General features: G+C 37.3%; 3 protein-coding genes across 6 annotated transcripts; 1 reads left to right on the forward strand and 2 right to left on the reverse strand.

Annotated features, from left to right (window-relative positions):
• Window positions 1-5920: 5920 nt before the first annotated feature.
• LOC149013912 (amine oxidase [copper-containing] gamma 1-like) lies at window positions 5921-8862 on the reverse strand. Its single transcript, XM_089159953.1, has 5 exons — window positions 7432-8862; window positions 7209-7322; window positions 6669-7124; window positions 6472-6569; window positions 5921-6384 (listed from the first exon to the last, which is right to left on the reverse strand). The coding sequence occupies exons 1-5, from the start codon at window positions 8740-8742 to the stop codon at window positions 6174-6176; spliced, it is 2190 nt and encodes a 729-aa protein (XP_089016079.1). The 5' UTR covers window positions 8743-8862; the 3' UTR covers window positions 5921-6173.
• A 5356-nt stretch (window positions 8863-14218) lies between these two features.
• Window positions 14219-25631, forward strand: GCP1 (glycoprotease 1). Of its 4 annotated transcripts, none has more exons than XM_089158121.1 (13): window positions 14219-14563; window positions 14644-14688; window positions 14989-15063; window positions 15145-15241; window positions 15680-15770; window positions 17364-17413; window positions 20177-20367; window positions 20521-20606; window positions 23100-23175; window positions 23262-23345; window positions 23448-23562; window positions 24042-24109; window positions 24399-25631. In XM_089158121.1, the coding sequence occupies exons 1-13, from the start codon at window positions 14276-14278 to the stop codon at window positions 24525-24527; spliced, it is 1395 nt and encodes a 464-aa protein (XP_089014247.1). In that variant the 5' UTR covers window positions 14219-14275; the 3' UTR covers window positions 24528-25631. The 4 variants fall into 4 exon arrangements, 2 of the variants coding, with proteins under 2 accessions (XP_089014247.1, XP_089014246.1); XM_089158120.1 differs by having other exon boundaries at window positions 24021-24109; window positions 24399-25626; XR_016173913.1 differs by lacking the exon at window positions 24399-25631 and having other exon boundaries at window positions 23458-23562.
• A 324-nt stretch (window positions 25632-25955) lies between these two features.
• On the reverse strand, window positions 25956-27507 carry EXL3 (EXORDIUM like 3). The gene has a single exon (XM_089158122.1). The coding sequence runs from the start codon at window positions 27422-27424 to the stop codon at window positions 26348-26350; it is 1077 nt and encodes a 358-aa protein (XP_089014248.1). The 5' UTR covers window positions 27425-27507; the 3' UTR covers window positions 25956-26347.
• Window positions 27508-27912: the final 405 nt, after the last annotated feature.

A 27912-nucleotide genomic window follows, 5' to 3' on the forward strand; every position in this document is an offset into this window, starting at 1 on the left:
GCCAAGTGAGTCATAATAGAGCTGCAAACAAGGAAAAACGCGAGAATATTTAGGGTTTGTAACAATGAAGTTTTCTTTGCTCCATTTCCCAAAACTTGTTTTGTAAAACGATGTAATAAGGATAACAAAAATTTAATAGAAACCAATGTAAGTTGATACAATTCGGTCGGGATTTTGGTTGATTCTTATTAAACTTAATTATACTCATAAAAGGTAAAAATCTTATCCTTATTGATGCTTGAAGATGCATTTTAGTGACATCATGTTGGCACAAAGTCACTAAAAATGATTTCTCACAATGCATACCATATTAATGATACTACACCAAAAACAATTTCACATAACTCTATAAAACTCGAACAAACTGATTCAACCTAGCGAAAGCCATGCACCAAATAAGTAACTTTCATCATTAATATAGTAATCAAATCATGAGGCATTAAATTTCAAAGTAAACTGAAATTTAACATCTCCCCTCCTTCAATTACTAAGTGATACAGGAAAAATATTGGTAAACCAGGTCCGTCCTTGGTTCAACCCTCAACCCTGTTTAGGGACGAACTGACCGATTCAGGTTCGGGCGAGCTGGGTTTGAAGATAGCGTGCTAAGGAAGAAACCTTACATGGTCAACAGGCAAGCATGAGTTCGAGATTCTCGGGATGGATAACCCGTCACAAAGACGATTATCAACACTTACGAGAGGGGACGATCGTGCCAACTCGGACAACTACCACACCCGCAGCGTCGAGATCATGTGATCAAGGGAAGTTGTCCATTACCCCACTAACGGGTCTAACCGTCAAGATCTAACGGCCGCCAGAAGAAGGCGTGAACATGTTCAACGAATAGGATTAGAAGGTAAACTCTATATAAGTCATATACGTACAAAGAAGGTAACTGAATCGTATTCCAATATTCGTATGCATATTGCAGCTCTGCAATTAGTCAGATCCTTTGTAATCAGTTCATTAACTGACTTAGTCATCGGAGGTGGACTCTTGACCCCTACGGTCGGGCCACTTCCAACAATTGTTTTGCAGGTCATTTTCTAGGTGATATAAGGGCTGAGCAGATTTTGGACGCATCACTAAGACAATAGTATTCTTGTTTTGTTGATTCAGATTTGAATTCCAAATTAGGAGGAATAGGCTCCAAATTTGTGAAATCTCAATATAAATCAAATTTATGTTAAAAAGAAAAAAAAATAGAAAGTTGGAAAGTGACTTTCCAAGTATGATCGAATAAGGAATCTACACTTATTATTATCTATGCCCCCACCACCCAAAGAGAACTTCCACTGACTTAGGAGTCACATCAAATGCCAGTGGAATTAGGGAATCTCTTCACCCACGATAATAAAGATAGATAAACTTGATATGGGTTTATAGCTTTGTGTATCAAGAAAAAAGTTGCATCAAGAATTTTATTTTATCATATTTTTTGTGGATAAAAGTTGAATTTTTATTCCAATTACATCATTTTTCCATCAAAATCTTAGGGTTTGCTTGCTTGATAAAGCCTTGATTAGGTAAGATGTTGACTATTGTGGATGTTCATTGATTCTATCATATGGTCCAAATTCACAATGTCTGGAGTTAGTAGATTCCTTTTTATTCTTAAAAAGAAAAATTAAAGAAAGAATCTGTGGGATCCTTATGGGATCCCAACTTATACTTTTCTTATGGATTTTTGTGTTTTTTTGTATAGAATCTTGCTTTGGAATCGTATGGAAAGGGAAAAGGTTTTAGTTTAGTGGTATCTGAAGCTGAAAAAGAGAATCAGACATTGAAGATGATGGAAGCATGGGGACCAGTGACAATGAAAAAGGAATCCAATTTAGGCCCATATTATCTTAATGGGCTTAATGACTAAGGCCCATGTCATTGGCACATAAAAACCAATAAAATTCTCAAATAACAAGAACGTCCTTTCAACTTGCATAAGCGTCCATAATAATGCTGGAAAGTTTAACCTCAAAAAAATAGGGAAAAAATTGTATTTGATTGAATTAGACTTTGATTTGTGATATTTGATTGATTTAACATATTGAATAGTTGAAATAAATATCTCAATCTATGTGGTAGGATAACTATCTAAAAAAACTTGTTGATAATTTACCAAAAAAATCATGAACCATATATGAAACCATTGAGTTCAATCACCACTGTAGGAGAAAATGACAATTTTATGTAAAAATATTTTCCCATGTATAGGTTATCTTTTTCTAATTATGTGGACCTCATACGAATAATCGTGTTTTCTATTATGTTATTGATGTATCATATAGGGGGTGTAAATGGATAACTGAAATCCACTTTCGAATTCGCATCCGTTTAAGGGTATCCGAATCTGTCCGATTACTAATAGGTTGCGGATATGGTATATACCCCTTTCTTACCGATTATTATCTGTCTGATAAAATTATCCGATTAAGTTACTTATTTAGATTTATTTTTTTTATTTTATACATTTTTTACTTGTGATATGTGAATATTTTTCTCGATTTTCTTCTAAAATAGCTACCAAAGTTGCTAAATTCTTAAATTTCAAACATAGCCCTCACAAATAAAATGGTAAATATGTAAATAGGTAGTTAAAAACTTATATTCAATCTGTATTCATGCTATTTAAAATAATCTATTTAAGAAAATAATTATCCGATTATCATCTGAATCCGAGTGAGTCCGTCAAAAAACTGATAAGATATTATCCAAATCCATTCTAATATAATAGGACGCGGATATGGTATTACCACTATCCGAATCCAGTCCGTTTACACCCCTAGTCACTATCATAGAGGATGGTATATGGAACTCTCTTTTTTCTTAAATTATAAATGTGTATTTGTCACTAATGAATTCAATAATCGAATTAATTAAGTAACAATTAGTAGTTTACTAATTAATTGTTTGGCAGTTACAACATAAAGTGAGAGCAATTAGTTCCCTAGTGACAAGTACATATATATCATTTTCTGGTAAGTAGTTTGATAAGTTTTAATATTCTTTTTTTTTTTTTTTTCTTTCTTTTCTGGTAGTTCATTTTCTGAGTTTTTCTTTATAAATATTTCACAATGCTTGTGGAATATGTATAATTTTTTTACCAAAGTTCAGTGACGAAATACTTAAAAAAATTATGATTCTTTGAACCTTTACTTTGCTGGTCAATTTATCTGTTTACGTTGATTGATGGAATGTGTAGACGAGCATCTAACCGGGGGAGATTTTCATTTGATAAATAAATTTTACTCTTCTAGTGTCTAAGAGCTAATATGACCCCAGCTTAGTGTAATAATCTTTTTTTTCTTTCTTTTCTTTTCTATATTTATATATAAGAGTGGGAAGGTTTGGTGTTATCCTCATCAATTCAAATGAGAGAGAAATATTTATAAAACATAATATAGAAATATAAAAATTAAATGGAAATGATATGTTTCATTATAGATATGGTTTACTTTAAACATTACTTAGTAGTAGAATTATATAAAATAAGAACAACATGCTTCTTTCCACCACATCGTAATAGAAAGAAATGTTGTAACCGAGGTGGGTGAACCCTCATAGATATCAGGTGCTTGCATTTATAGAGTCAAAAGAGATGGATTTCGAAGGGGAGGGGGGGTTTTCTTTTGGGCTCGACTGGGATAATGATGTCATTTAGTCACTTCATAACAATCTCTGCAAAGCAAGGGGCAAAGCTTCTACGACTGCTTTCCCCTCATGTAGTCTTCGGATTACATTTTTTTGGATGAAAATGAGAAATTCATTAACTAAGAAATCGTGTCATACAAAAATGTTGTTCCATTGGCCTAAAATGAAGGTGTTGTCATTGTTGGCAACTTAAGTGGGCTTTGATATGGAAATTAGATTTGAGAGAAAGAATCCAATTCAAATAAAGAAAACTCAAGAATCCCGTTTTTGAGGGTCTCTGTCCACGTTGATCAACCCTTTCATCGGATGGTCATCCAGTGTCCGATTGAGCCGATTTTTGGAGGAGAGCTTCACGACTTATTGATCTTCAAATCCAACGGTGGGATTGGTCATTAGAGATCTTTAAGTTCGTCCGATTGGTACGTCAAAACACTCCTTGTTTAAGTCAGATAGGAACTCTGAGTTTGATTCAAACTCTGAGTCCAATTTTGATCAACCTCTTCATCGGATGGTCATCCAGTGTCCGATTGAGCCGATTTTTGGAGGAGAGCTTCACGACTTCTTGATCTTCAAATCCAACGGTGGGATTGTTCATTGGAGATCTCGAAGTTAGTCCGATTTGTACGTTAAAACACTCCTTGTTTAAGTCAGATAGGAACTCTGAGTTTGATTCAAACTCTGAGTTAAATTAATCTATAAAGGGAGAGCAAACTCCAGCAAAAGAGAGGACGTTTCGAGGAGCTTGGGAAAAGCGTGGAGGTCGAACCAGAAGACATTGGTTGGCTATGCAGATCTGAAGCTTGGGAATAAGAAGTCTCTTGTTTTGCTGAACAAGAAAGAAAGTGAAAGAGAAGAAAGAAGAAGCAGCAGAAGAAAAGAAGGGAACATGGTTGTATGGCTTTTTTAAAGAAAGAAAACTGAAAAAGATTGAAAAGAGAAGAAAAAAAAAAGAGTTGGAGAAAAAGAGAAACAAGTATTGTTACCATGCATCTTACACAAGTTGAGGTAACCCGTATTCACAAGTGATTGTCTATTATTTTCTAGGTTATGATTAATGATGAAGAACCTAGATCATATGTAATTTGGGGAACTTGAATTATTGGTTTACATTGTGACCTAGCAAGTTGGAGCTTGTCTAGGGGGTTGGGATTGGTGCCCTTGTCTGAATTGCATTTTAGACTATAGCGGGGATTGGTGTTCCTGGACTGTTGTAGCAGTCAAAATAATGTGACCTAGCAAGTTGGAGCTTGTCTAGGGGGTTGGGGTTGGTGCCCTTGTCTGAATTGCATTTTAGACTATAACAGGGATTGGTGTTCCTGGACTGTTGTAGCAGTCAAAATATCTAAGAGTGTATTGAGTAATATACGAAACCCTAGGTTGGGTATTATTCTGTGGATGTAGGCAATTTGGCTAAACCACGTAAACTCTGGTGCATTGCGTTTTTGTTTATTTTTCTTTGTTGCACATATTGGAGTGCCTTGATTGCAGAGTGGTGGTACACTGTCTGGTAGACCCAGCCACATTGTGGTGAATTTTTGAAGACACTGATTCACCCCCCCTCTCAGTGTCAATCTGGGACTAACAAAAAACTACCCTAATCTGCTGACTTTGATTTCCATTAGTAAAGTTCAAATATAATATCCAAGAAAGACCAAGGAAACAACTCCACACCGTAGATCTAGTAACCCCAAAACCCAAACTCATATTCAAAGATAATTTTCTCTAGAAAAGACCTATGGAGATGCAAAGTGATTAGGTGACATTGAACTTAAAAGATAATGCACTCTTTTGTGTCAAAGGGAAGTGTTTTTCTAACATTTGGATTAGATTTTCTTTATGACTTTTGTGATCTTGATCCATGGAAGTTGGGGAAACATGTACATCACTGTGAATGTGTGCTAGTGTGGTAGGTGCATGTATTGAATCTATCTAAAAAGTACTCCACTCTTTCCGCACATGATTCCAATAAAGAAGCCTTACAAATCTAACATTCGAATGTGAAGGACTAGTTGGTGGGCTCTTGAATAATTCCATCCATTCATATGTTGGGTACGGTAAATTCTACATAAAGGTTTGGTGGTTGCAACTTGTATCATTCAATTTTTACTTATATTTATAGAATGGCCAATGTTGTGGTCAATGAACTGGTAAAGGTGGCTCTGTCGATTCTAAGCTCGACATCATGGCCTTGTACCACTCCGTGACTGAATGACTCTATGGACCTCCCCATGTGTTTGTCTCGGTCGCTGGAATGAATGAGTTTCATACCCAAAAAAAGAAACTTGTATCATTCAATTATATGTTTGTCGGTCATTTCTAGTGAAAATGGTTTACACTGTTACAGGGTATCTCAATTATGATTTACCAAAAGAGTCGAAGGAAAATTAGTTGAGTTCAATTACATTATTTTGTGGAACAACATGCATGACAATACTCTTCAAGAGTATGCTTTTGTCGTGTAAAAATGTACATAGCTCTTAATTTGTGGACCTAATTGAAGAAGACCATCTCAATTAATCTACTCAATCAGAAGCTGTAGCTTTACAGAATGGCAAGTCTTTCTCAACGTTAGGAGATGCCCTTAAGATGGGATTCTTATCAAAGAAATTTACTGGTTTCAGATCAAAACTTGCAGATACTGTTGGCATGATGGGGTAATCCTCCTGGCATGGTATATGGTGAAATCCCAGTGTATACCACAACACAATATCTTTATCATCAATTGATCGATCCCTGCAACATTATTATCATATCATCATCAATCTGCAAGTTTATACACATTCATGGAAACAGCAACTGCAAGACAATTCATGTTCATACCTTTCAGACCAGACAGCAAGTGTATCCTCTCCTTTGCTTTGCCAAACAAGAAGCCCTCCTGCCCATTGCTCGCTTTTGTTGTAAGGTGTCACCCATATCTGATAATAATCAATCAAAAATCAGGATTTAACCAATTTGAGCCGATCGAACACCTTTCTTTTAATGGGTTAAGTTTAATTTCAAAGATGAATCTTAACCTGGTTATTTGTGAATGAAGCACGTAATTGTGGAGGGTCTTGGTGATCGAGCAAGCTCGCTGCTGTGCCGCTAGGGACGAGCTTGTAACCAGTAGGGTTTCCCACTCTTGACTTCTTGCCCTGGTTTACAACATGGAATTCAGCTGGTTCATAGAGTTTAAGCTTCACTTGTGCTTGCTTCTCTGTCTGAGCAACTTCTCTTTTGACCTTCATATAGCTTTTCCTTGGTGATTCCCCTCGGAAGGTCTCTTCCTTCTTCATGTTCATTTTCACAAAAGAGTTCTCCACACCATCTATGTCCATATCCAAGTGGAATGTAACAAAGTGATCATGTACTACACCGATAAGATTCTCCGACACCAGAATCCCAGTCATGGCTTCTTCCTCAGCTTTACCTGCTTGATTCATATTTTGAAGAGGGGTTGCTTTCACCATCAACATCCCTGAAAGCCCTACCTGTATATGTCCATTTCTTCTTCATCAATCAACTCTTTTTCTGAATTCAAATTTGATTAGCAAAAAATGAAAACTTGTTCAAACCTTAATGCGAATTAGCCCATCTGTTTGGAACTCCCAGTCTACTATGTAATCGTAATTCCCAACTGATGCTGCCGTGCGAGCCACAAGCGTCACTTTTGGCCTTGCCTCACGAATCTATATATATATATATATATGTATAGTAAAAATTTAAGAGACTGATTGCGTTTGAAAATGATTTGATCGTTTTGGGTTTGCTATGAATCGAAAGAATAACAATACAAACCTCCATGCCACTGATTGGGGTTTCAGAATGTCGCCAACCAACATCACCAGCATATCGTTCGAACACGCAGATCATATTGGACTGAACGTACGGCTTGCCGTCGGGAGCTGCGAAGACACCGTCCATGTAATAAGCATGACGAGGGCAATCGTTAAGAGGAACAAGAGGCATCGCGGTCACGCCCATGCCGTACTCGCCGGCGTCCATGTAAGTCTTGAAGTACCAAGCATCGGCAGGATCCATGTAAGGCACAAACAGTTCAGAAGCAAAACCTTTATACATAACACTCCTAACCTCACCGGTTTCTGGGTCATGAACCATAACCCTTGATACTATAACTCCGGCACGAGCGTCAGCTTTCAGATGGAATTCCCAGTTCGCCCATTTCACTATATGCCCATCTTCAATACTGAAACTTGGTCCTCTGGGTTGTTCTATAGAAATTGGGTTCAATGGTTGTTTCATCATGTCCTCTGTTTCTTTTTGTACAGAGTAGCGATAATCTGTATCTTCACCTGAAGGAATTGGGATTCCTCGACCAGTATGGGAGATCCGAACAACATCTCCGGTGTCTACATCGACGACAGCTATAAGCCCTTCAATGGGTCTCATGTAGAAATTAGCCGTGCCTTCGAGGGAATAACAAGAAACCTTCACCAATCTTCTTCCTTCTTCCTCTGCTCCATACCATCCTATGGCGAGTGGTGAGCATGTCAGATCGGATATATTAACGCCTCTGGAGGAGATGATCTCGAGGAATTCTGGGTTTTTGAGAGGAGCATTATATGCAACAGACATATCATCAAAGGTGAGACCTGGGTATCCAGAACCCTGGTGGATTTCATGGCTTGTGACCTGATTTGTTTCCAAATCGATGGTGAGCAAGTGAGATTGACTGTTCAAGAATGCAATCACGAAGGCTTTTCTAGGGGGAAGTGGGTCTCCTTTCTTCCAACTCAGGACTGTAGACTTCTCTGGTTCATCGAGCATGACAGAATGAATTGCAGGGAAGGTAGAAGTGAAGGGTTCGAAAGAGGAGATAATAGCTCGAACTTTGCTGATTTCCTGCAAAGTGAGAGGGTCTAGTGGATGGTAAGGGGTTTCTGTAGAGTGGTCTATACGTGGTTCTTTGTCTTTGGTGGTCTCTAGAACAGGGCCTGATTTGGCTTGAATTCGGTTTTTTGAAGTGCATAATGAATTGTTGAGAGAGCAATCCAGGTTATCTTTGTTGGAATGAAACCATGAACGCCCAAACAAAATCACAGCTAAAAAAAGGAGGAAGAAGTAATGAAGAGATGAATTCATCGCCATATCTAAAGGAGAAAGATTCTATGAATGTGAATCCGCTTGGAATATCTCACACACTGTTCTAAGTTGTGAATCCTGAATCCTGGTGACCATTAATAGTCAAAATTTAGGAAATAAAATTACAAAATCAGACATTATTGGGGTTCATATTACAAAATTAGACCCTCACTCTCACTCACCTCTTCCGATTAACAAAACTAACTAATACTTAGCTGGGATTTGCAAAATTAACGAATCCCTTTATAAGTTATATGCTATAAAGGTCACGGGGGTGATTACCAAAAAAAAAAAAAGTCACGGGTAAGGTCAACGTTTTTTTTTTTTCTTTCGTAAACAGCACTTCATTCATTAAATAAAGAAAAGTACAGCACACGAACAAAAGAAAAAATACAGACACACGAGCATAAAAACACAATGTTCAAAATGAACCAAGTAGCGAAACGCGACCAAACTGTCATTCATGCAATAGACAAGGTCGTCCAGAGTAAGTAGCGGAAGGTCAACTTTTACCGATCAAAGACTTGAAAAGATTGGTTTTTTTTGTAAGACTTGAAAAGATGGTTGAAATTAACAAATTTAGGCACAAACACTTGGGCATTGTCTACCTACATTAACTCCATGTTTGATTGATTTTGGTGTTTTTTTTTTTTTTTTTGGTCAAATGGAAATGATGAACTTCATTGAAAAGTCTTCTGACATAACTTGCTGGGAACAAAACAAAAATTTTCAGACATAAACAAAAGTGGTGACTGCCACCAAACCCCAACAAAGGTGATTTTATTAAATGAAAGGGTGAGTTATCTAATCTTGTAATTTCCCCCATAATTATGTCTTTCTATACTCATTACCAAATGATGACGGGTTGATTAGCATCGCAAATTCGAACACGTAGTTATTAGGATGGCACCATCATTAAGTCGTAATCAAAATTAACAAGTATCAAGTGGAGTTGACAAAAGATAATTAAGTCATTTTCATTATGAACTCATGAGCACCATCTTTTACATAAATAATACTCTATTTGGATTAATTTTTTTTTAGATTAGGGATGGAACCCCATGTGTGTACGTATATTTTTATTTTATTTTATTTTATTGGGATATCCGTTACACTATTATTATTAATTAATTATGCATGAAAAGTCTATTCGTCAAACAAGAAAATAATTGAGCGTCATAGAGATTGGATCTGAACATAATCATGAAAAGAAAATTAGAGCGTTGATATCTTTAGTCGAACAGACTTGATGAGATAGGGGAATAATTAAATAACAAATTTTATATTATTTTTTTTATGAGGGAGTTTTTTATTATCAGGCACGATTGCACGACCTTAAGGAGTCATTGAAGTTTTGACTATAAAAATGAATTGTGCAAGAATCCATAGCTCCTCCTTTTTCAATTTTTCCGTTCTTTATTCTTTGAAGCAAATAAAATAAAAAATTACAGTCCTGTCACTTAAGCTACCGGTTCCCAAAATTGATATATTTTTATTTAACATAAATATTTAAGTTTGAAACTACTTATTACTTGGTTAATGAAACCAACTTTGTATTAATTGATGTTGATTAAGAGTGAACATTTTGTTTAAAAAATTAGTTACTTGTTAATAATAAAGTAGCTCTACGTAAATAATAAGTCTTTTATTATGATATTTTATTTTCAACGTCAATGACTTCTTCCCACTTGGATGATTTATTGTTTAATAATTACCAAAATATACAATGGAATCCAGAGAATCGGGATCATCTCCCCATCGGGGGAGCACACCCGTTAGCAACGGCTTCCCAACCACAAAAACACAGTGGAGCCCATAGGTGAAAAAAATATGAGTTTTTTTTCTTCTCAAAATGTGTTTTTCACCTGTGGGCCCCACTGTTTTTTGTGGATAAGAAGCCGTCGCCGACGGGGAGCTGATCCCGACTCGAATCTAAACCCCAGCACCAAACTAAATATTTCAAGAACCAATTGCATATTAGGGTCATGGGTGGTGCCGAATTTTGGGTGGACTTACCGGATAAATTAAAAGCCCAATTTATCAACTGAGGTGGGCCGAGAGTAATTGAGCTTGCCTAAATCTGGTGTTATGTCACAAGATTCACACCAAACTACCATGTGATTGCTTTTTTTTGGCCAAAAGGCCCAAATCTACCATGTGATTGCATCAAGAAGTTAAATGGAGCAAAATTTCTTTCTTCTTTTTGGACAGAAAGTATGTTGGAACAACAACAACAACACACAGGTCCAAAATTTAATTAACACCTCATGCACCTATGGGCATTAAATAGGCTTAGCTATGGGAGATCTATGTGGGTGCTAGTGTGCAATAACATGCCTCATTTTACAACAGTGTTTAAAGCAATTTTTACAAAATGAGTGGTCGAGATCGAATTCTCAATCCTAAATAGGAAGAGTTCCAAGTTTAAAAGATTGTGTATACTTAATTCACTTCCAATATCTTTAGAGACTGAAAGAGACCCTGCCTTAGGATTGTTTATGAATAGATGTATCAGGATTTCATGGTAAATGTATCGCTTCGCCTCGCTTGTTTTTCAGAGTTCTTCAAACCTTTTAATGTGAGCTACGATCATAGGAGTTAGAAGTCCGACGACTTCCATGGTTCCATCTTCAAGAAAAGATGAAGATAATCTCAACAGCACATTTATGGAATAAGGCATGGATTTTATGGAAACCCGTGACATTTTTCATCATTTTTGTCTTTACATCACACATCAATTAAACTAGTTGTCTCCCTTTTGTTGTAAGAAAAGATGAAGACATGTCACTTGAGCATAATGTCTTTCAATTTAGTCATATCCAAATGTCAAATCAATTTCAAAAGCTTATAAACTTCATGTTGAAAGCTTGGTCAACAAAAAACTTCATGTTGAAAGCATGTTTCCCTTCTAAAGTTGAAAAATCCACCGAATATTGTCATAAACGGTTGGCGTTTGCCGAAAATCCCATAGGATCATCCATCGACAATCCCCAAATAATCTATTAGAATTATTGTAACTGGCTACGACAATGCCCAAAGAATCTGCTAGAATTATACTGCAACTGGCCCCCCAAAAAAATATTGGGCTGAAACTTTTATTTTCTTCAATATAAACATGTTTTCTTTGCTTTATTTATTGTTTATGTTTTATAAAAATAAGAACATTTTTTTTAGAATTAAATTGATCCATAAATATTTCTAAAATTTGTTTTGTGTCGCATAAATGTTTCTGTAAAATGTTTTTCTTATAAAAATGTTTAAAGAATATTTTTTTCACTATAGTAAAGTCTAGCAATAACTGATTTCTTAGTTCTTATATATAGTTTAAAACACAAAATTATATATGTGCATAATTTATTTATTTATTTGGTAAGATATGTGCATAATTGTTTTGTCATATGAAAGGATCTCACCATATATGGTTGGAAATCGTATTACATAATTTATGATTAAATTATATGAAACTTCACCAAAATGGTAAAATATAATTTTTTATCTTGATATTTTGTAATTCAAAATATATAATTATTGTAGTAAATTGATGGTGTTCACCCAAATGTGTCATAATCAAAGTATAATAATACACATGATTTAAGAGATTATGACGACTTATAATACTACTTAACCCAAAGGTGATGGCACATTCGAAGTCAAATATCTCGCGGTAATTGCAAATTGTAATGGGATTAATGCATTCTTAACCCAAAAGTTGACATGTAGTAACACTCAATAACTCATTTGATGGTAATTAAACTTTTTTTTGAGATTGTATATTTTTATCATTATTATTTAATGTATGCCTAAGATTGGTTTTGATATTATGTATTTTTCATTTACAATATCATCAAATATGTCTTCGTTTTATCAAGTATCCCAAAATTCACTAGAGATAATTTCAAAATGTGAAAAGAGGATTTAGAAGACTACTTATGTTTAAGAGATTGAGATATATGTCTCATAGACCCTAAGTCTGTTGAAATTGAAAATTCCATTGCATCACATAAAGATGAACTGAACATTTGAAATAAGGCAAATAAGAAAGCTTTAGTAATAATGAAATTAGTTGTCCCTTAAAGTATTAGGAATACTGTAAGGCAAAAGGATATTGCTAAATAATATTTTTGAGGCCATTATGCTCAAATTTGAGTCTTCCAAGAAGCATAGTCGGGAGATTTGATATCTACCCTCACCACTACCAAGTTCACTGGGATAGTAATGTTAGATATCAAATTATAGGTTTGATCTCTTTAGGCAATCAAATCAATGGCCTATGAATAAATTTCGATGATGAATTTTTGGTGAAAATCATCTTGGATTTTCTCCCTCAGCCTTTTAATAATTTAAAGTCCACCTATAATGTATTGTCCGATCACAAATGGAGCTTGGATCAGATGGTTATTATAGTATTTCAAGAGCAGAATAACCTGAATATGAACAAAGTTGATACTGTCAATCTTGTCTATAAAAATGATATTTCCACAAAGACAAAAACAAACTTTCATTCAAGAAAGGGAAGGATTTCAAGGGAACAAACTTACAAAAGAATGATGATGAGTTCACTTGTCACTGGTGTAAAAAACCAAGTTATTTCAAGAAGAAGGCATATTTGGATAAGGGAAAATCTTGTATGAATTTTTCACTAGTCTGTTTTGAATCTTGCTTAATAGATGTACTTGTAAATTCAATGTGGTTGGATTCTGGTTCTTCAATTCATGTTACTTATTCTTTGCGGAACTTGCTAAGAAAGCGAGTACCTAGCAAGGATGAAGCGAACATGTTCATAGGAAATGGAGAGCAAATAACAATATAACTAAAAATTACAATGCAATAATAGACCACTCTCACTGGAAAGTCATTGGTCTTTGTTCTTTTTATTAGGAGGCAAGATGAACCAAAATATATATAGAATAATTTTTGAATGGAACTTTCTTCTTTGGGTGGAATATAAAAACTTAATTCATGTATTCTAAACAAAGTTTATTAAAATTAAATCCAAATTACCTTTACATAAATTCAACAATGTACCCCCTAAAACAAAAAAAATCCTCACAACAACTGAAAATAGGATAATCTCTAATGAAAACTAATTCAAGTAAAAATCCAATTTATTATTAAAAATATTAAATTACCCTTAGGCTCCCTAGACAAACACGGGCGGCGTTAAAATTGGTCTGTACAAGGAAAGGTGGTGAGGACTGCCATCAAACATGACTCAAAGCAAACCTTCCAGAGTGCTCCCGTCAGGGGAGATGATCCACACTCGTATGTTTCATGAACCATTTTTAGGAGTCATGGGCTCATACATGGTGTTGAGTTTGAATTGGGCTTTTACCAAATCGATTAAAGGCTTAAAACGGAATTTGTCAAATTGAGGTGGGCCGAGGACCATGTGAGCTTGGGCTTAGATCGATATTCAAAATCTAATCCGGTCCAAATCTACTCGCGAATTTTAATTTCTAAAACGAACCGGTCTGCTCTCAAATCTCAGCCTCTCACAAGCTCACCCTCTGCCTCTGGAGTCTGGAGACTCCGAAGAAAAATGGCGGCCTTTGTAACGAGCTTCTCTCCGTCAGTTTCCCGCTTTAATTTGCTTCTGAAACGTCCTCTTCCTCACGCATGGAATTCGTACTTGCCCCACCAGAGACTTCTTCATCGATTTCAACAACCTAACCTGTCCAATCTGATTTCTTCCTTGGGTTCTCCTGCAGCTCGTTTCTCTATCTCTAATCTCAATTCCACGAAGACCCAGAGTGGAAATTCAGGAAGTGGTGAAGATTTGGTTGTTCTAGGCATTGAGACGAGTTGCGATGACACAGCCGCTGCTATCGTAAGTTTTCTTCACATATATCGTTTTTCTTAACTTCTCTTCTAAGTTGTGTCCTTAATTATAGCTTCAAATTTGTACAGGTTCGAGGCAACGGAGAAATTCTTAGCCAAGTGGTGTCTTCTCAGGTATATCCTTGTTCTCTACCTCATTTTATTTCATCATGGCATTCATCGTTAACTTAGATCCTGTAAGGAGAAGTAATATAATGGTTGAAATGCCCAGTTTACCCGTTTGATGAGTTATTAAATGAACAGTCATGAGACTCAGTTGAGCTATGTAAGAGGAACAAATTTTCTGATTTAATCAACTTACTTACTTATTCCTGTTTATAACTGAAAGTTTTGTTTCTGTTCTCATTGTGTCGAGTTGGTAGTCAGAATTCATAGTTTAGAATATGTGTGTAATTGTATTATCTCATTCATTAGGCAGATTTGCTCGTACGGTATGGAGGTGTTGCTCCTAAAATGGCAGAAGAAGCACACTCTCTGGTGATTGATCAGGTATTGTACTTAAAATGCTTTTGTGAAAGTTGGATATGTTGGTATTTCATTCCATCCCTAATTTATTTGCTCTTCTTCCAGGTAGTTCAACAGGCACTTGAAAAAGCAAATGTGGCTGAGACGGATCTTTCTGCAGTTGCTGTTACCATTGGCCCAGGTTTAAGCCTATGTCTACGTGGTAATGTGGCTTCCATTTCTGTTTTGCTGTTCCATTGTGATGTTTTCCCTCACCGAACACTGTGTATGTTTTACTTTCTTATTCCTACCCTCTAAATAATGTATACCTAGTGCACAAGGCCTATTGCCAGTCTGGGGTCTCAGAAGGGCGATACACAGCCTTTCTCCTGATTCACAGAGAGGCTATTTCCTGGCTTGGACCCAGAGCAACCTTACCCTTGTCCAAGGTCTGGCCTTTTAGTTGAATCACCCAAATAGTATGAATATTGTCTAAGAGCACTATAATTTATTTTATTTGATTAATCGTTCAACTAAAAAGCAATTTTATAATTAGTTCAAGAATGCCTGTTCCGTCTAGATTTTATCATAACTGCTACTGTAGTATCAATCTAATAACTTAAAAAAGAATGCCTGAGAACTTTTTGCTATTCTAATGCAGTTGGTGTTCAGAAAGCTCGGAAAATTGCTGGGAAATTCAATCTACCAATTGTCGGTGTTCATCACATGGAGGCCCATGCATTGGTTTCCAGGTATTGTTGCATTTGCAATTCAGTACCGTGGTTCTTAAAACTGAGTTCTAGTGAACATGATGATTTATTTATTCAGGGGACTATCTGTAGTTTGCAAGAGAATATTTTAAATTCGATCATGTTAGTATCATACATATTCATCTGACATGCAGTGAGTTTCTTCTTCTGTAATGATGACCTTTCTTCAATGGTTGAATGTTGGAGGGAATACCAAAAGGTCCAAGCAGTCCCTGTTTTTTGAATTTTTTCTCATCTGCCAAAACAACATCATTGGCAAATGTATAAGGAACCTTATCTTGAATTTCTTCTGTTAAATCGTCCATGATTAGTGCAAGCAAGTAAAGCTCAAGGGTATTTTTTTAGTAACCCAATTGTAATTGGGAATTCACTACCTTGGCTCCACAATTTATTTATTTGTTTATTTTTTTGAATGAAGAAATAACTAAATAACCAGCAAAGACAAGAAGAATGCACAAGGGGGAATGAAAGGGGAGGGGGAACCAGCCTTCAAGGGGGAGGCCGTAAAGAAGAACTAAAACCCCATATTTACTTTTCTCTTCTCTGATACTTCTCAGACTAACTCTCTAGGGACTCTGTCATAGGCTTTTTCTTAGTCAATAAAGACCACATCGAGATCCTTCTACTTGCAATCTAAGAGCATAAGCTCCATTGTAAACTTATGGTACAACTTTATCTGAGACCTTTATTTGGGGCTTAGGAGGAGTCTGATCTTCCGTAAATTGATCTCTAATCAGGTTATCTTTGGTGATCACATCATTGTTATCTTGTTGCGGAGTACCTCCCCTGAGAAGAGATTATGGTGTAGCTTTTGCATGTTTAACATTTCTGTCTTCATTGAGAAGGGCTTATGATGTAATTGTTGGAATTACACATTTATCTTTCTCTGAGTAGGTTAGTCTTGCTTCCCACCTTCCTTGGGAAAAGCTTGTAATATTGAAGTTGTTGCTATGATTTTTTGATTTGTGGCTGGTATTGTCCTCCACTAACTTTGTTTGTTTCTTGTGGTTATGCTTGAATAACATGACATGAGATTGATGTCTACCATTTCTTCTGATGATTGGCGTGCTTGAGTTGATATTGCTATAGGACTTATGATGATTTGTTGAAGCTTTCTCTGTGTCCATCTCTGATGGCAGTAAATGTTCAAGACTTGTGGGCATCTGTGACTGCCATAAATTGTTCAATACTGCAGCTGATTCTAATATATATCTTTGTTGTTCAAAGCTGGAGTCTTTTGGTATACCCCAACATGAGGGGGGAGTGTTAAAATATGTGCCACAACTAGGGTTTGTCCCTATGTGATATAGTTGGTTTATTTCCTTCTTTTTAGTTTCCTCTATGGTTGACTAAGTCGTCTGGTCTAAGTGAGCATTATTTCTTTTAACTGACTTTATAAATAAGGGTGTGACTAACCATGATAGTCGCCATTGAATCTATCATGGTTCAGCTCTCTCCTCTTTGACAGGTACTGGTTACAGATTCTGGGTTTCTCACAGTTATTATTTCCGGATCCAAATTTTTGTTGCTGTTCACCTGGATGGCTGGATGCTTATGATACCTTATTTTTGTCAGGTTAATGGAGAAAGAACTGCAATTTCCATTCTTAGCCCTTCTAATTTCAGGTGAATGACCTGTATTCTGGTGGTATACTATCCAATATGGTTGTAATCTGTATTTAGATTATTGAAAATTCCAATTCACTTATTTTTTCACTCTCTGTGAATTTCTGCAAACAGAGATGCAATGTTACATAGAGCTGTGTAGTCTGTTGAGAAAACTTAGGGGAATCTGGGAGAAAAGGAAATATCTTGATGGAAAGCTACTGTTCTTTATTTATTTAATTTGGAGTGACACCTTAATGCACAGTGTATGAGGGTGGAATCACTGGGTTTTAGAAGGAATCAGATTGATGTATATTTGCGTGGTGCGTTTATTCATGGTTATGACTTTCTTAAATGTGACTAACATGGGATCCACAACCTCAAAGTTATTGTCCAAGCAACCTACATTGACATCTTTTTGTTTATTTGTTCAAGGTTGCACTTGTACACCCCCTCCCACCCTCCCCTCCCGGAAAAAGAAAAAAAAAAAAGAAAAGAAAAAGAGAACCCTCCCACAAAACCCCGGGGGGGGGGGGTAACAGATGAAGTAATAGCATGGGTGGTAAGTGGAAACTGGACTATAACAAGAGAACTTCAATTGTATTTTGAGTTTAGCACTCTTTGTTCTATTCCTTCCCTTCCTCTCATGAAATGGCATATGTGCCCTCTATTATGGGAAGAGAGAAAGACAGGGAGATGGTGGTGTACTCTATGCAGCTAGACACAGAACTCAATGTGTGAGCACTATGCTAATTGACTGGATCATCATCAGAGCTGCTACTTGGGCAGCCATAGATGTGCTGTTAAGGGATAGTATCACTGACCTGTTTGGACTCCTTCTGAAGGGATTGCTGGATTGGGTTCTGATTCTGCCTTTATGGGGAAATCGTTACTGTCTGGGTTTTTTTGGGATTGGAGGGACTCTGAAGTTGGAGAGTATGCAGTGGTCAGTGAATTCTCGGGCCCTATTGGGTAAGGGGATTGAGGTAGACCTGAACTAAATCTCTGCAGGTGTGGAGGAGTATTTGGTAGTCGCCATGGTTTGAGATCTCACTTTTTACAAAAGGCAAGAAGAGATGGTAGGCGAGTTCTCAGAAATCCAATATCTCGAGTGAGATCCCGCTAGATCTCGCCCCAATATCTCGCCTGGACTAAGATATGGTCCAACCACTCCCTTTTTAAGACCTTATCTCAAACGAGAGAGGTCATTTCTCGACCTCTCTTGCCACTCTCTCAGTCTCTCTACAACTATTCATGGGACAACTATTCATGGGCCCAAGTCCAAACTGCAAATGAAATCTGGGGGCCCAAAATCATATAAGGTCTTTATAGGCCCGAGGGGTGCTGCCCCTTTGAATAGAATGTGAAGCATGAGCTATACCCAACACTTCTATTATGAACTTATGAATTATAAATTATATTGAACTTATAATGGTTGTATTATTGTATTATTGAGAGTTCAGAATGTGATGTTGCGTCATACTCATATGGATGAAATTTTAATGATATTTAAGTTATTTGATGTATTTAATACACTTGCTTTTCATTTATATGTCTTAAAGGTTCTATATTTCATGTTATATAACCTTGCATGTTCAATTCTGCAACATTTCAGTTTCAAACTTATGATCGAGTTAGAACTCATAATTAGGGTTGTTTGCTCACAAATCTAAGGCCACCATTGTTTAGAATGCCTAAATTAGGCTAATTACCAAGTTTGAGTCCAACCTAGACGTTGAAACCCCATAGATGGGCCCTTGAGTTGGCCAGCAAATGTTCCCACAACTCGACCGAGATCTTGGTTTTTTGGCTTGGCAAGATTGGTGGCAGAAGTGAGTTCTCCAACCATGGTAATCGCAATAACACTTGCATCTTCTTTGAACTGCTTGTTCTGATGCCATCCGTCAAATGCAAATGAGATAGATGATGAGTATGGAAAACATGGCATCTCTTCCATGGATTTATTTAGGAATGAGTTGCCACTGTGAGGGATTGTCTATTTGTTAGGAATGACATCTCTTTATAATGATGTAGTTTTTGCTGATATTTTATTTTTTTAATCCTCTTGAAGGGTTGCACCTTAGTATTATATACTTCAAACTATTATCTTCTTGTGGATGTCTGAAAAAACAACCAAAACTGGAGATATAGGTTATGGCAATGGGTTGGGTTGTCCCGATAAACATGGCACATTCTAGAGATTCTATACACACTGCTCCATGAGTCATGAATAGGCTCACCAATTTTTACAAAAAGATTTGCTTTGGAATGATGAATTCCTTCCTGTTTAGCCCAAATTCTTCATTTTTCTCCTTTGTGTTCAAATTGTCTGTCTTTAATCTTGTCCCCATACTCTCCACAGAAAATTCTTGTCCTTGAGCGTATTTTGACTAGGTCCCTTTGGTTATTTCTCTGTCTGTGAATGATGTTGTGTGGGGTTTAGAAGGGGTGGCATTGTCTACAGAAGGTTAGCATATTAAAACCGTCCTAAATTACACTTCTAGACCAAGGGGTTTGACACCCATACTTTTGATAAACATTGTAGTGAAAGTATCAAGCAATTTTTCTTTGAGGTGCTATTTTCTCAAAGTATGATGTTGCTTTTCTTTTTCCCTATCACAAGTACTGGTTTACTGGCTCATATATGCATATTATTTTCCATGCTTTTTATTGTGTTTCCTCTGCTAATAAATAGTTACGTGTTAAAAATATGAGGAGAAACAAAACTGTGTTTTTGTGATCGTGAAAGGTGACTAATTTCCCACTTTCCACATTGATTTCTAGGAGGACACAATCTTCTTATTCTTGCACATGATGTTGGCCAATATCTACAACTAGGGACAACTATAGATGACGCAATTGGTGAAGCCTATGACAAGACAGCCAGATGGCTTGGCCTTGATCTGAGAAGAGGTGGTGGCCCAGCTCTGGAAGAGCTTGCTCAAGAAGGTGATGCACACTCTGTCAAATTCTCGGTAAATTTTTTACTTGAAACTTTGAGATAGCTTGTTCTACTAGTGGAGAATGGTTCGTTCTTAGTTTACAAGTATATGGGATTTGAAGAGTTCATGATATATGTTTACGCCCTTCTGGCTCCTCTCCTGCTGAGTTTGAATTTAATTTTGTAGATTCCAATGAAGCAACATAAGGATTGCAATTTCTCTTATGCTGGTTTGAAGACCCAAGTTAGGCTGGCAATAGAATCCAGAAATGTGTAAGTTACATGCTTTACCCATATATTCTTTCTAGTTGGAATGGAGCCTACCCATTGAACTCTTCATTTTTTATTCAATGTCTCTGGATTAGGATGAAATTTCATTTTGAAAAACATAACAATATAAATAAAGGGAACACTTACAAGGGTGGAATGGAAGAGAAAAGAGACAAAAACATGAACGGTTAAAATTATAGGTTTTGGTAATTGTACTTGAATTTCTACTGCTACATTCAATCTCTTGGATGTGATGGTAATTATACAGAACCCATCCATAAAGGAGTTGTCAATAAAAAAATGAATTAAACCTTCTAATGTAGGTCAAAATCACCAAAAGATAGGGTTTGAAATTCCAGCATGAAAACCAGAACTAGATAGTTTAAAAACCAGAATGAGTGGGAATTGATTTTAACTGAATCATAGGGAATAAATGATGCCAATACTCTGCTCAAAGTCAATGACTGAGTATGATTCCTGCACATTTGGAATTAAATCTAACAGCTGGATTTAAAAGTGAGAAAATATTTATTGAGTTAGGTAACTCTTTCTCTGCCGAATTGTTGCCTATAACTGTGAGTTTAATGTAGTGATCAATTAAGGTTCAAATAACTGATTATTCAGTGGTAAAAAATTAAGAGAACAGCGAATCAGAGTGAAACTGCAGTTTTGAAGGAAAGCATAAATTTAGGAGATAGTAACTTGCAGAAAACAAATCTGATGGCTCAGACTCATTCTTGAGTGTGTTGTTTTGTTAATTAGTAGGATGAAGGTGACTGCAACTGCAAAATATGGGACAGATCTAATGGTCAGATTTGATGATATCGAGTTTTCCTATTGGGGGGAAAAGTGGAAAATTTGGAAACAGAAATCAATGGAGTACTTTTGATATCAGCGCTGTTCTACAACATTGCTTGGAAATGATTCTCTTCCTCTTTGACTTCCCATTCTTGAGGAACAACTTTTTCTTCTTGAATTGTTTTGGTTGATCATCAAATTGCCTTTTTATCAACAATTGGTGCCAAAGTGCCCAACACCTCAACAGTTGAAGCATATGAATGGTAATTTATCTTGTACTTTCCCTTATCTTGCTTCATTTTTTTGACAAGGTAAAGTTCATCATGATAAAAGTCAACTTTGCCAGCATTGAGTTCCATGTGCTTTTCTCTTCTGAACCTTGATTGCAGCCCGTTATCAATTGCTTTAGGTCTTTCAATATTCATTTTGGAACCTGAAACAGAGTCATACAGTTCACCCATCTAAACTTACCAGTGTCCTTTGCTTCTTCAATTGCAAACACTTCCAAATTGAACCATGGTGGGAATGATCTCAAGACCTTTACAGTCACCGGGTATTTAATTTCTTCCCCAAATCCTATTTGACTGCGTTCTTCATCCACAAACTGTAGTCCCTGATAATTTCATCTTCAGATTTTGACACTCAAACTCAGCTCTGTGAGACTAGCTTTGCTTCCTTTATTCTGACATGTCCTTCATGCACACTGCATTGCTTGTCCCAGATGTAATTGGTGATAGCGCAGCCTTCTACTTCTATCTCATTAGTGCATTCTAGGCTTTGTTATTGCCCTGTGGGTTTATGCACAGTCTCTGTCAGTAATCCTTCCACAGAATGTGTAGCCATTCTCAACTGACACCCAGATATTATAGCCAAATGACTTCGACTAGAATACTATGTCTTGATCCAAAGTTTCCAAACTTTGTACTTTGTTCATTCAATGGGACTTGTTGGATGGTGATCCTTCACAAATGGCCATTGGTTACTTTGGACATTTCTACGCGGTCAAGTGTTGCTAGAGAAACCTTCAGATCTGGTACCAATTTTAGTCCAAGATTACATCTCCTCATAGCTCTGTAGGACTAATCGCCTGCCCTTTACTAGTAAATAAAGTTGTGCCATTGATACTACCAATTGGTTACTATAGTGGCAAACCTCAACCCAAAGAGACCAACATCACCTTGTTTATTTATAATTTTAATTTTTTTTTCTAGGGGAAGGCTCCATATCATAAAATCTAACCTGCAGCATGGTAGAAAAGTTGAATCGAAAAGAGTCGCTAGAGGAAGTGGGTCTATTTTAATTCCTTTTGGGACTTTTGAGTAATGTTTCTATTAACAAATCTCCATTTACTGTGTAAATCCTAACGAATCTTTTCATTTGCTACACATTAAGAGATCATAGTCTAAAACTCAGGGTGAAAAATACACTAAAACGTAAAATAGAAATGCCAACAAGTGAGTTTAAAAAGCAATGAAAAATATAGAACAGGAATACAGATGACACCATTACTTTGTAAATACAGATACAAATTTAAGCAAAAGCAGATTGTTATGTTACCTTATCCATGTGGTGCAAAGAGTATGCACTGAACTTGTTCCTCTGTAAATATTTGGTTGAACTTGTGTTTTATTTTTTTATTTTTTTTCTTGCTTGTATACGACCCTTCGGCCTATTGATGTGTGTATAGGTTGAATGCAGTGATAATGAAATACCAATTTCTTCTGCAAGCTGCAATGACCGAAGCACACGAGCAGATATTGCTGCTTCCTTCCAGGTCTAATATAGTTTTCGGTTAAATGAGATAACTTCTGTTTCTTATGAACTCTTGACGCACATTAATACCTTTAAAATACTGTGTAGAGAGTTGCAGTATTGCATCTGGAAGAAAGGTGCGAGCGAGCAGTTGATTGGGCATTGAATCTTGAGCCTTCTATCAAATTTTTGGTAAGTTGATTAAAACTCTTAATTATTTCTCATCCTATTTTCAGAACTTATATCTCCCAACAGTATGCCACTTGTTCTGTTACTTTCTTCCACTCTGATTAGGTGGTGTCAGGTGGTGTTGCTTCAAATAAGTATGTTAGGACTCGCCTTGATGAGGTTGTAAAGAATAAGGGTCTGCAACTTGTGTGTCCTCCTCCAAACCTTTGTACGGACAATGGTAAGTGATTGTCTTCTGTTCCTACTCACTATATTAAATGCATTGTTTAGGATCAATCGCAGTGGGCAAAAACAACTAGGAGTTATATAGCAAATACGGGATTCTATTTTTGTGGAAAGCTTCCTTTACTGTAGGATTAATATTTCGGTATTACTTTATACAATTTTCTGGGGGTGGACCTTGGTATTATAGTAAGGCTGCTCCATTATGACCAAGTAGTGACATGGGTTCAACTTTGGAATCAGCACCTCTACGAAAACAGGCTATGGCTGTATACATTATGACCTTCTTCAGACCCTAAGTGGTGGAGCCTTGTGCTCTGTCTGTGCCATTTTTAGTTTCTTGACAGTATGCTCAGGCCTTGTTTTTATCCTTTGTTGTCACAATATGATATCATCATTAATCTCATGAAGTATATATTACTTCAAAAGCTGATTTCCTGATTTTATTTTGTAAAGGTGTAATGGTTGCATGGACAGGCATTGAACATTTTCGCTTGGGAAGATTTGATCCGCCACCACCTCCTGATGAACCTGAAGATTCTGTGGTCTGTAGCTTATTACCCTTTAGTATTTTTTTCCCCTTTCTTTTGTGCTAGCTGACATTCACCTGCACAATTTTTACCTTCTTATAATTTTTTCTCGTATTCTATTGGCTATATAAATGATTTTATGAACTGGTACTATGCTGGAAAGGCTTTTAACAGCTGAAGAACAATGACAACCTCTCCTTGAAAGGAAACAGGAAATGAAAAATATGTTTTATCTTGGAGTGGGTAGTGAAATTTCCTTTTCCTATGAATCATTGACTTATGAGATGGTTTGCTTGTCTAACAGTTTGATTTGCGACCAAGATGGCCACTGGGGGAAGAATATAGTGTAGGAAGAAGCGAAGCTCGCTCGTTGAGAAGAGCTCGGATGCATCAGTCGCTTACATCCATCATTCAAGCGTCTCTGCAACAATAGTCATGATCTATATCACAATTCTAACCACATTACAAAGCAGTGATTGGAGACTGGAGCTTTTTACTTGGTGCAATCTGTCTCCCTAATCAGAAACAGTGTTGAACTTTAGATCCTGAACCAGGCTCGTTATAGCGCATAAATAGTTTGAAGCCGAAGCGATACTCATGCTGCAAAAGTACATCAAAGTTAGTTTGGAGATAGATGGTTGGGCAATGGAGCAAAGAGCAAGCAGGTATACTGTCCTTGTGGTGGAAGGATATCGGAGAAATTTTGTTTGTTCAATTTTCACATTCCATGGGACAGACTCAGACATCAATTGGGTTGCGGTTACAGAGAAAATCTTTCGGATTCTAATTTTCTGTCAGTGCAAAGATGAGGAAATTTTGAGGACATACACTATTGGGCATCCGTGGGAGTTGATCACAGGTGCTGGGTTCGCAGCGTCGGTTCAGTTGGTGCTTGCCAACTGGTCCATAGATTTCTATTGGAAGTTCAAAATGGAAGGCAATGAAATTATGCAGTAGGTCTCAAGCCAAGTTAGCTACAAAAAAACAACTCCTGGTGAAAATGTTTCCTGATTTACTGTGTCACATGAACTGTATAGAATCCTGATGTCTTTTGTGGAACATGGAGATTAGAGAATTCCAGAATGGCTTTGTTCTTACACCTCTTAAGGCAAGCCCTGGAATTAGGAAACTCAGGCAGTTCAGAAACAAGCAGTGGATTACCAGCTACGCATCGACACTAAAATAAGAGTTATTCTGGTTGCTTATCCAAGGTTGTTTTGCAATTTCCGATCAACCTTTCTACCTCCATTGAGATTCGAGTTTTTATCAAGTCTTGTAGAAGCAAAGTGAAAGATCACCAGATGATTGATCAAATAAAAACAAAATCTGGAGTCTTTCATGGATGTCTGACATGCATTCTCGACTCCCAACAAAAAAATTAAAGAAAGAAGAAATTTCTGCTAATCTAATTCAACCAAACACAACCAGGGAAAGAAGAGACTTCTCGGGTTCTGTTCTCACACATCCCCATTCTATTTCCTTATATTTATAGAAATTGGGAAAGAGAGCCCAAAAATTTCGCTTCAATGGTACAATCAGATGGGCCGCTTAGGGCCCACTAATTTTATCTCTATCTTCAATAAAGTTAATTCTACCTTCTCTTTTTCTTGGTCGGGCCTTGGGCTTCGCAGTGACGGTGAAAAAGAAGTTACAGTTTTCGAGTTCGACAAGAATTTAAAAAGATAAACCAAGTGGGGCCCAGTTTCCTCTCACGCTAAAAGTTCCAAAATATCTAAAATGTCCTTTCAAAAGCTTAAAAGAGTAGTTCTCGTTTCTGAAGCCACACCAATCAAGAACGATTTGTCCCAGAAGAAAACAATCCACCTCCACCAAAGATGAAAAAGGCGAGAAAGGAAATTAGTTCAATACCAAAATATCATACTTCATTGCTAAAACTGCTAAGAAAACCAAATCTATCTTTCATTTGTACACGAACAGCAGAGTAGCAGAAAAGGCTTATTTAACAAAACTCCTTAAAACACCTGAAACTGATAATCCTTCAAAACCCAACTGTAATCCATAATTCCATCCAACAAAACACGGACACCCCAGAAAGAGAACATACCCAAATGGCCCACTCCAGAAAATAAACATCTATTTCAGTTTTGTCCTCTTTTTCCTTTTGTTTTTTGAATTTTGAAACCTAGCAGAGGACAAGGAGTCCACCATTACTACCTACAGAAGAAGAAACAAGTAACCAGTGGAGTGGAGTGGAGTGGAGTGTAGTACTACTACCTACTGCTACTGCTACTGCTACTGATCGAGTGCATTAGGACCAGAGCAATAATTCACAATAGGGTTCCAAACCCACTGAACCAAGAACCTCCTTCTCACACCATTCATGTTGTAAGTTGCTCCATCTTCTCCTTCCAACATCTGCCCTGTGTAAGAACCTCCACCTCCTGTACCATAAATTCCTTCACAAAGATCAGCGATTTCCACCGGAGAAGTTGGGTCTTGCCCTGCATACCAAGCATTCACTAATGGGTTCGTTGCCAGCTCTGCTATCTCATGAGCTATCACGCTTATCATCCCATCAACGCCCACATCACCGTTTGGGGATCTCATTGGCTTCAGATTTGGAATGTAAGATGGAACTGCAAATGGGTAAGCACACAATCCTGGGCACTGAGTTGCCGAGTTTCCGACCCAAGCAAAAGGCAAAGTGTATCCAACGATTGAAGGGAAAGTGAAGTAATGAAACCCACAAATCTGATTGCAGAATTCTTGAACCAGAACATCGTCGGCGGTGAGGAGAAGGTAGAGACCGTTCTTAGGGTTTATGGTTAAGGGTTTAGTTCGTCTTGTAACGGCGCTCTTTATGATGGACTGAATCGTAAGCCGAGTCAGGGACTTACCGTGCGAGTAGAATCGGTCGTTCGTCTCTTCGCCGAGGAGGACGGTTCGGCTGATGTTGGCTCCGGTTTGGTCTGTGTAAAGCTGAACCGTCTTCCACCAACCGGCAACGGATGGGTGTATGGTATTGACGGCGGAGAAGGAGTTGAGGAAGCCACGGATGATGCGTTTCTGAGACTTCTCCCACCGTCCGTACCAGATCATGTGGACGGTAATGTTGTTGGTAAGAACCGGACCCATGTGATATTTAAGCCGGATTAAATCGGAAGAGCCTTCAAACTTCTTTGAACCACCGAAATCGAGGTCAGCCGTGGTGTTGGCCTTGTGTGGCCATGGTCGCCACGCGTTCACCGGAGTGGTGCAGAGGAGGAGGAGGAGGAGGAGCGAAACTGCGGTGGCAAAGGGGAGGAGCGTCGACAGCTCCGCCACCTGCGGTGGCGCCAGACACCGGCTTCGCTCACTTCTCTGCCTCATTTTTAAATTTTCTTGGTTTGAGTAGAACAGAGTTCTTCCTCTAACCCAGCTCTCTCCGATACACACAACACAACATATATATATAGAGAGGTTGAGAAACTGAGCGAGCTTGGAAGGAGAGAAAGCATTTCTTACTTTTTCTTTGCTTTTTGGATTTGGATTTTTTTTTAAATCAAAATTTATTTTGTTTTTGTGGACATTGGGAATTTTGATTGAGAAGCGCGCCATGGCAAGATGATATTGATTTTGTGGGCATGTAATGGAGAACAGGTGGATTTAATAGCTGTCATGGGCTTGGGCCAATGGGGGCCCACGAGTCAGAACTTTACGGCTTTAGCATCTATTGTGATTCCAATTCCCCTTTTGAAGGGGAAATGAGGGAGGTTATTTTGGGAAGTTAAATTTAAAATTCTAAAATTTGAGACATAGTGAGGTCAGCAATGGTATCTGCCACTCTGCTTCTGCCAAATCCAAATTCTGGTTCATTC

This window comes from Hakea prostrata, chromosome 6, assembly GCF_041222555.1.
Source record: "Hakea prostrata isolate BN-2017 chromosome 6, UWA_Hpros_2, whole genome shotgun sequence".
In the NCBI taxonomy this organism is placed as follows: domain Eukaryota; kingdom Viridiplantae; phylum Streptophyta; class Magnoliopsida; order Proteales; family Proteaceae; genus Hakea; species Hakea prostrata.

Coding starts and splice junctions, on each gene's coding strand:
- EXL3 (XM_089158122.1), bottom strand. CDS start 27,424: ATGAGGCAGAGAAGTGAGCGAAGCCGGTGTCTGGCGCCACCGCAGGTG.
- LOC149013912 (XM_089159953.1), bottom strand. CDS start 8,742: ATGGCGATGAATTCATCTCTTCATTACTTCTTCCTCCTTTTTTTAGCT. Junction 7,125..7,208: donor ATGGGCTAATTCGCATTAAG/GTTTGAACAAGT, acceptor GGACATATACAG/GTAGGGCTTTCAGGGATGTT. Junction 6,570..6,668: donor CTTCATTCACAAATAACCAG/GTTAAGATTCAT, acceptor GATTATTATCAG/ATATGGGTGACACCTTACAA.
- GCP1 (XM_089158120.1), top strand. CDS start 14,276: ATGGCGGCCTTTGTAACGAGCTTCTCTCCGTCAGTTTCCCGCTTTAAT. Junction 15,242..15,679: donor TTTAAGCCTATGTCTACGTG/GTAATGTGGCTT, acceptor ATTCTAATGCAG/TTGGTGTTCAGAAAGCTCGG. Junction 15,771..17,363: donor GCCCATGCATTGGTTTCCAG/GTATTGTTGCAT, acceptor TATTTTTGTCAG/GTTAATGGAGAAAGAACTGC.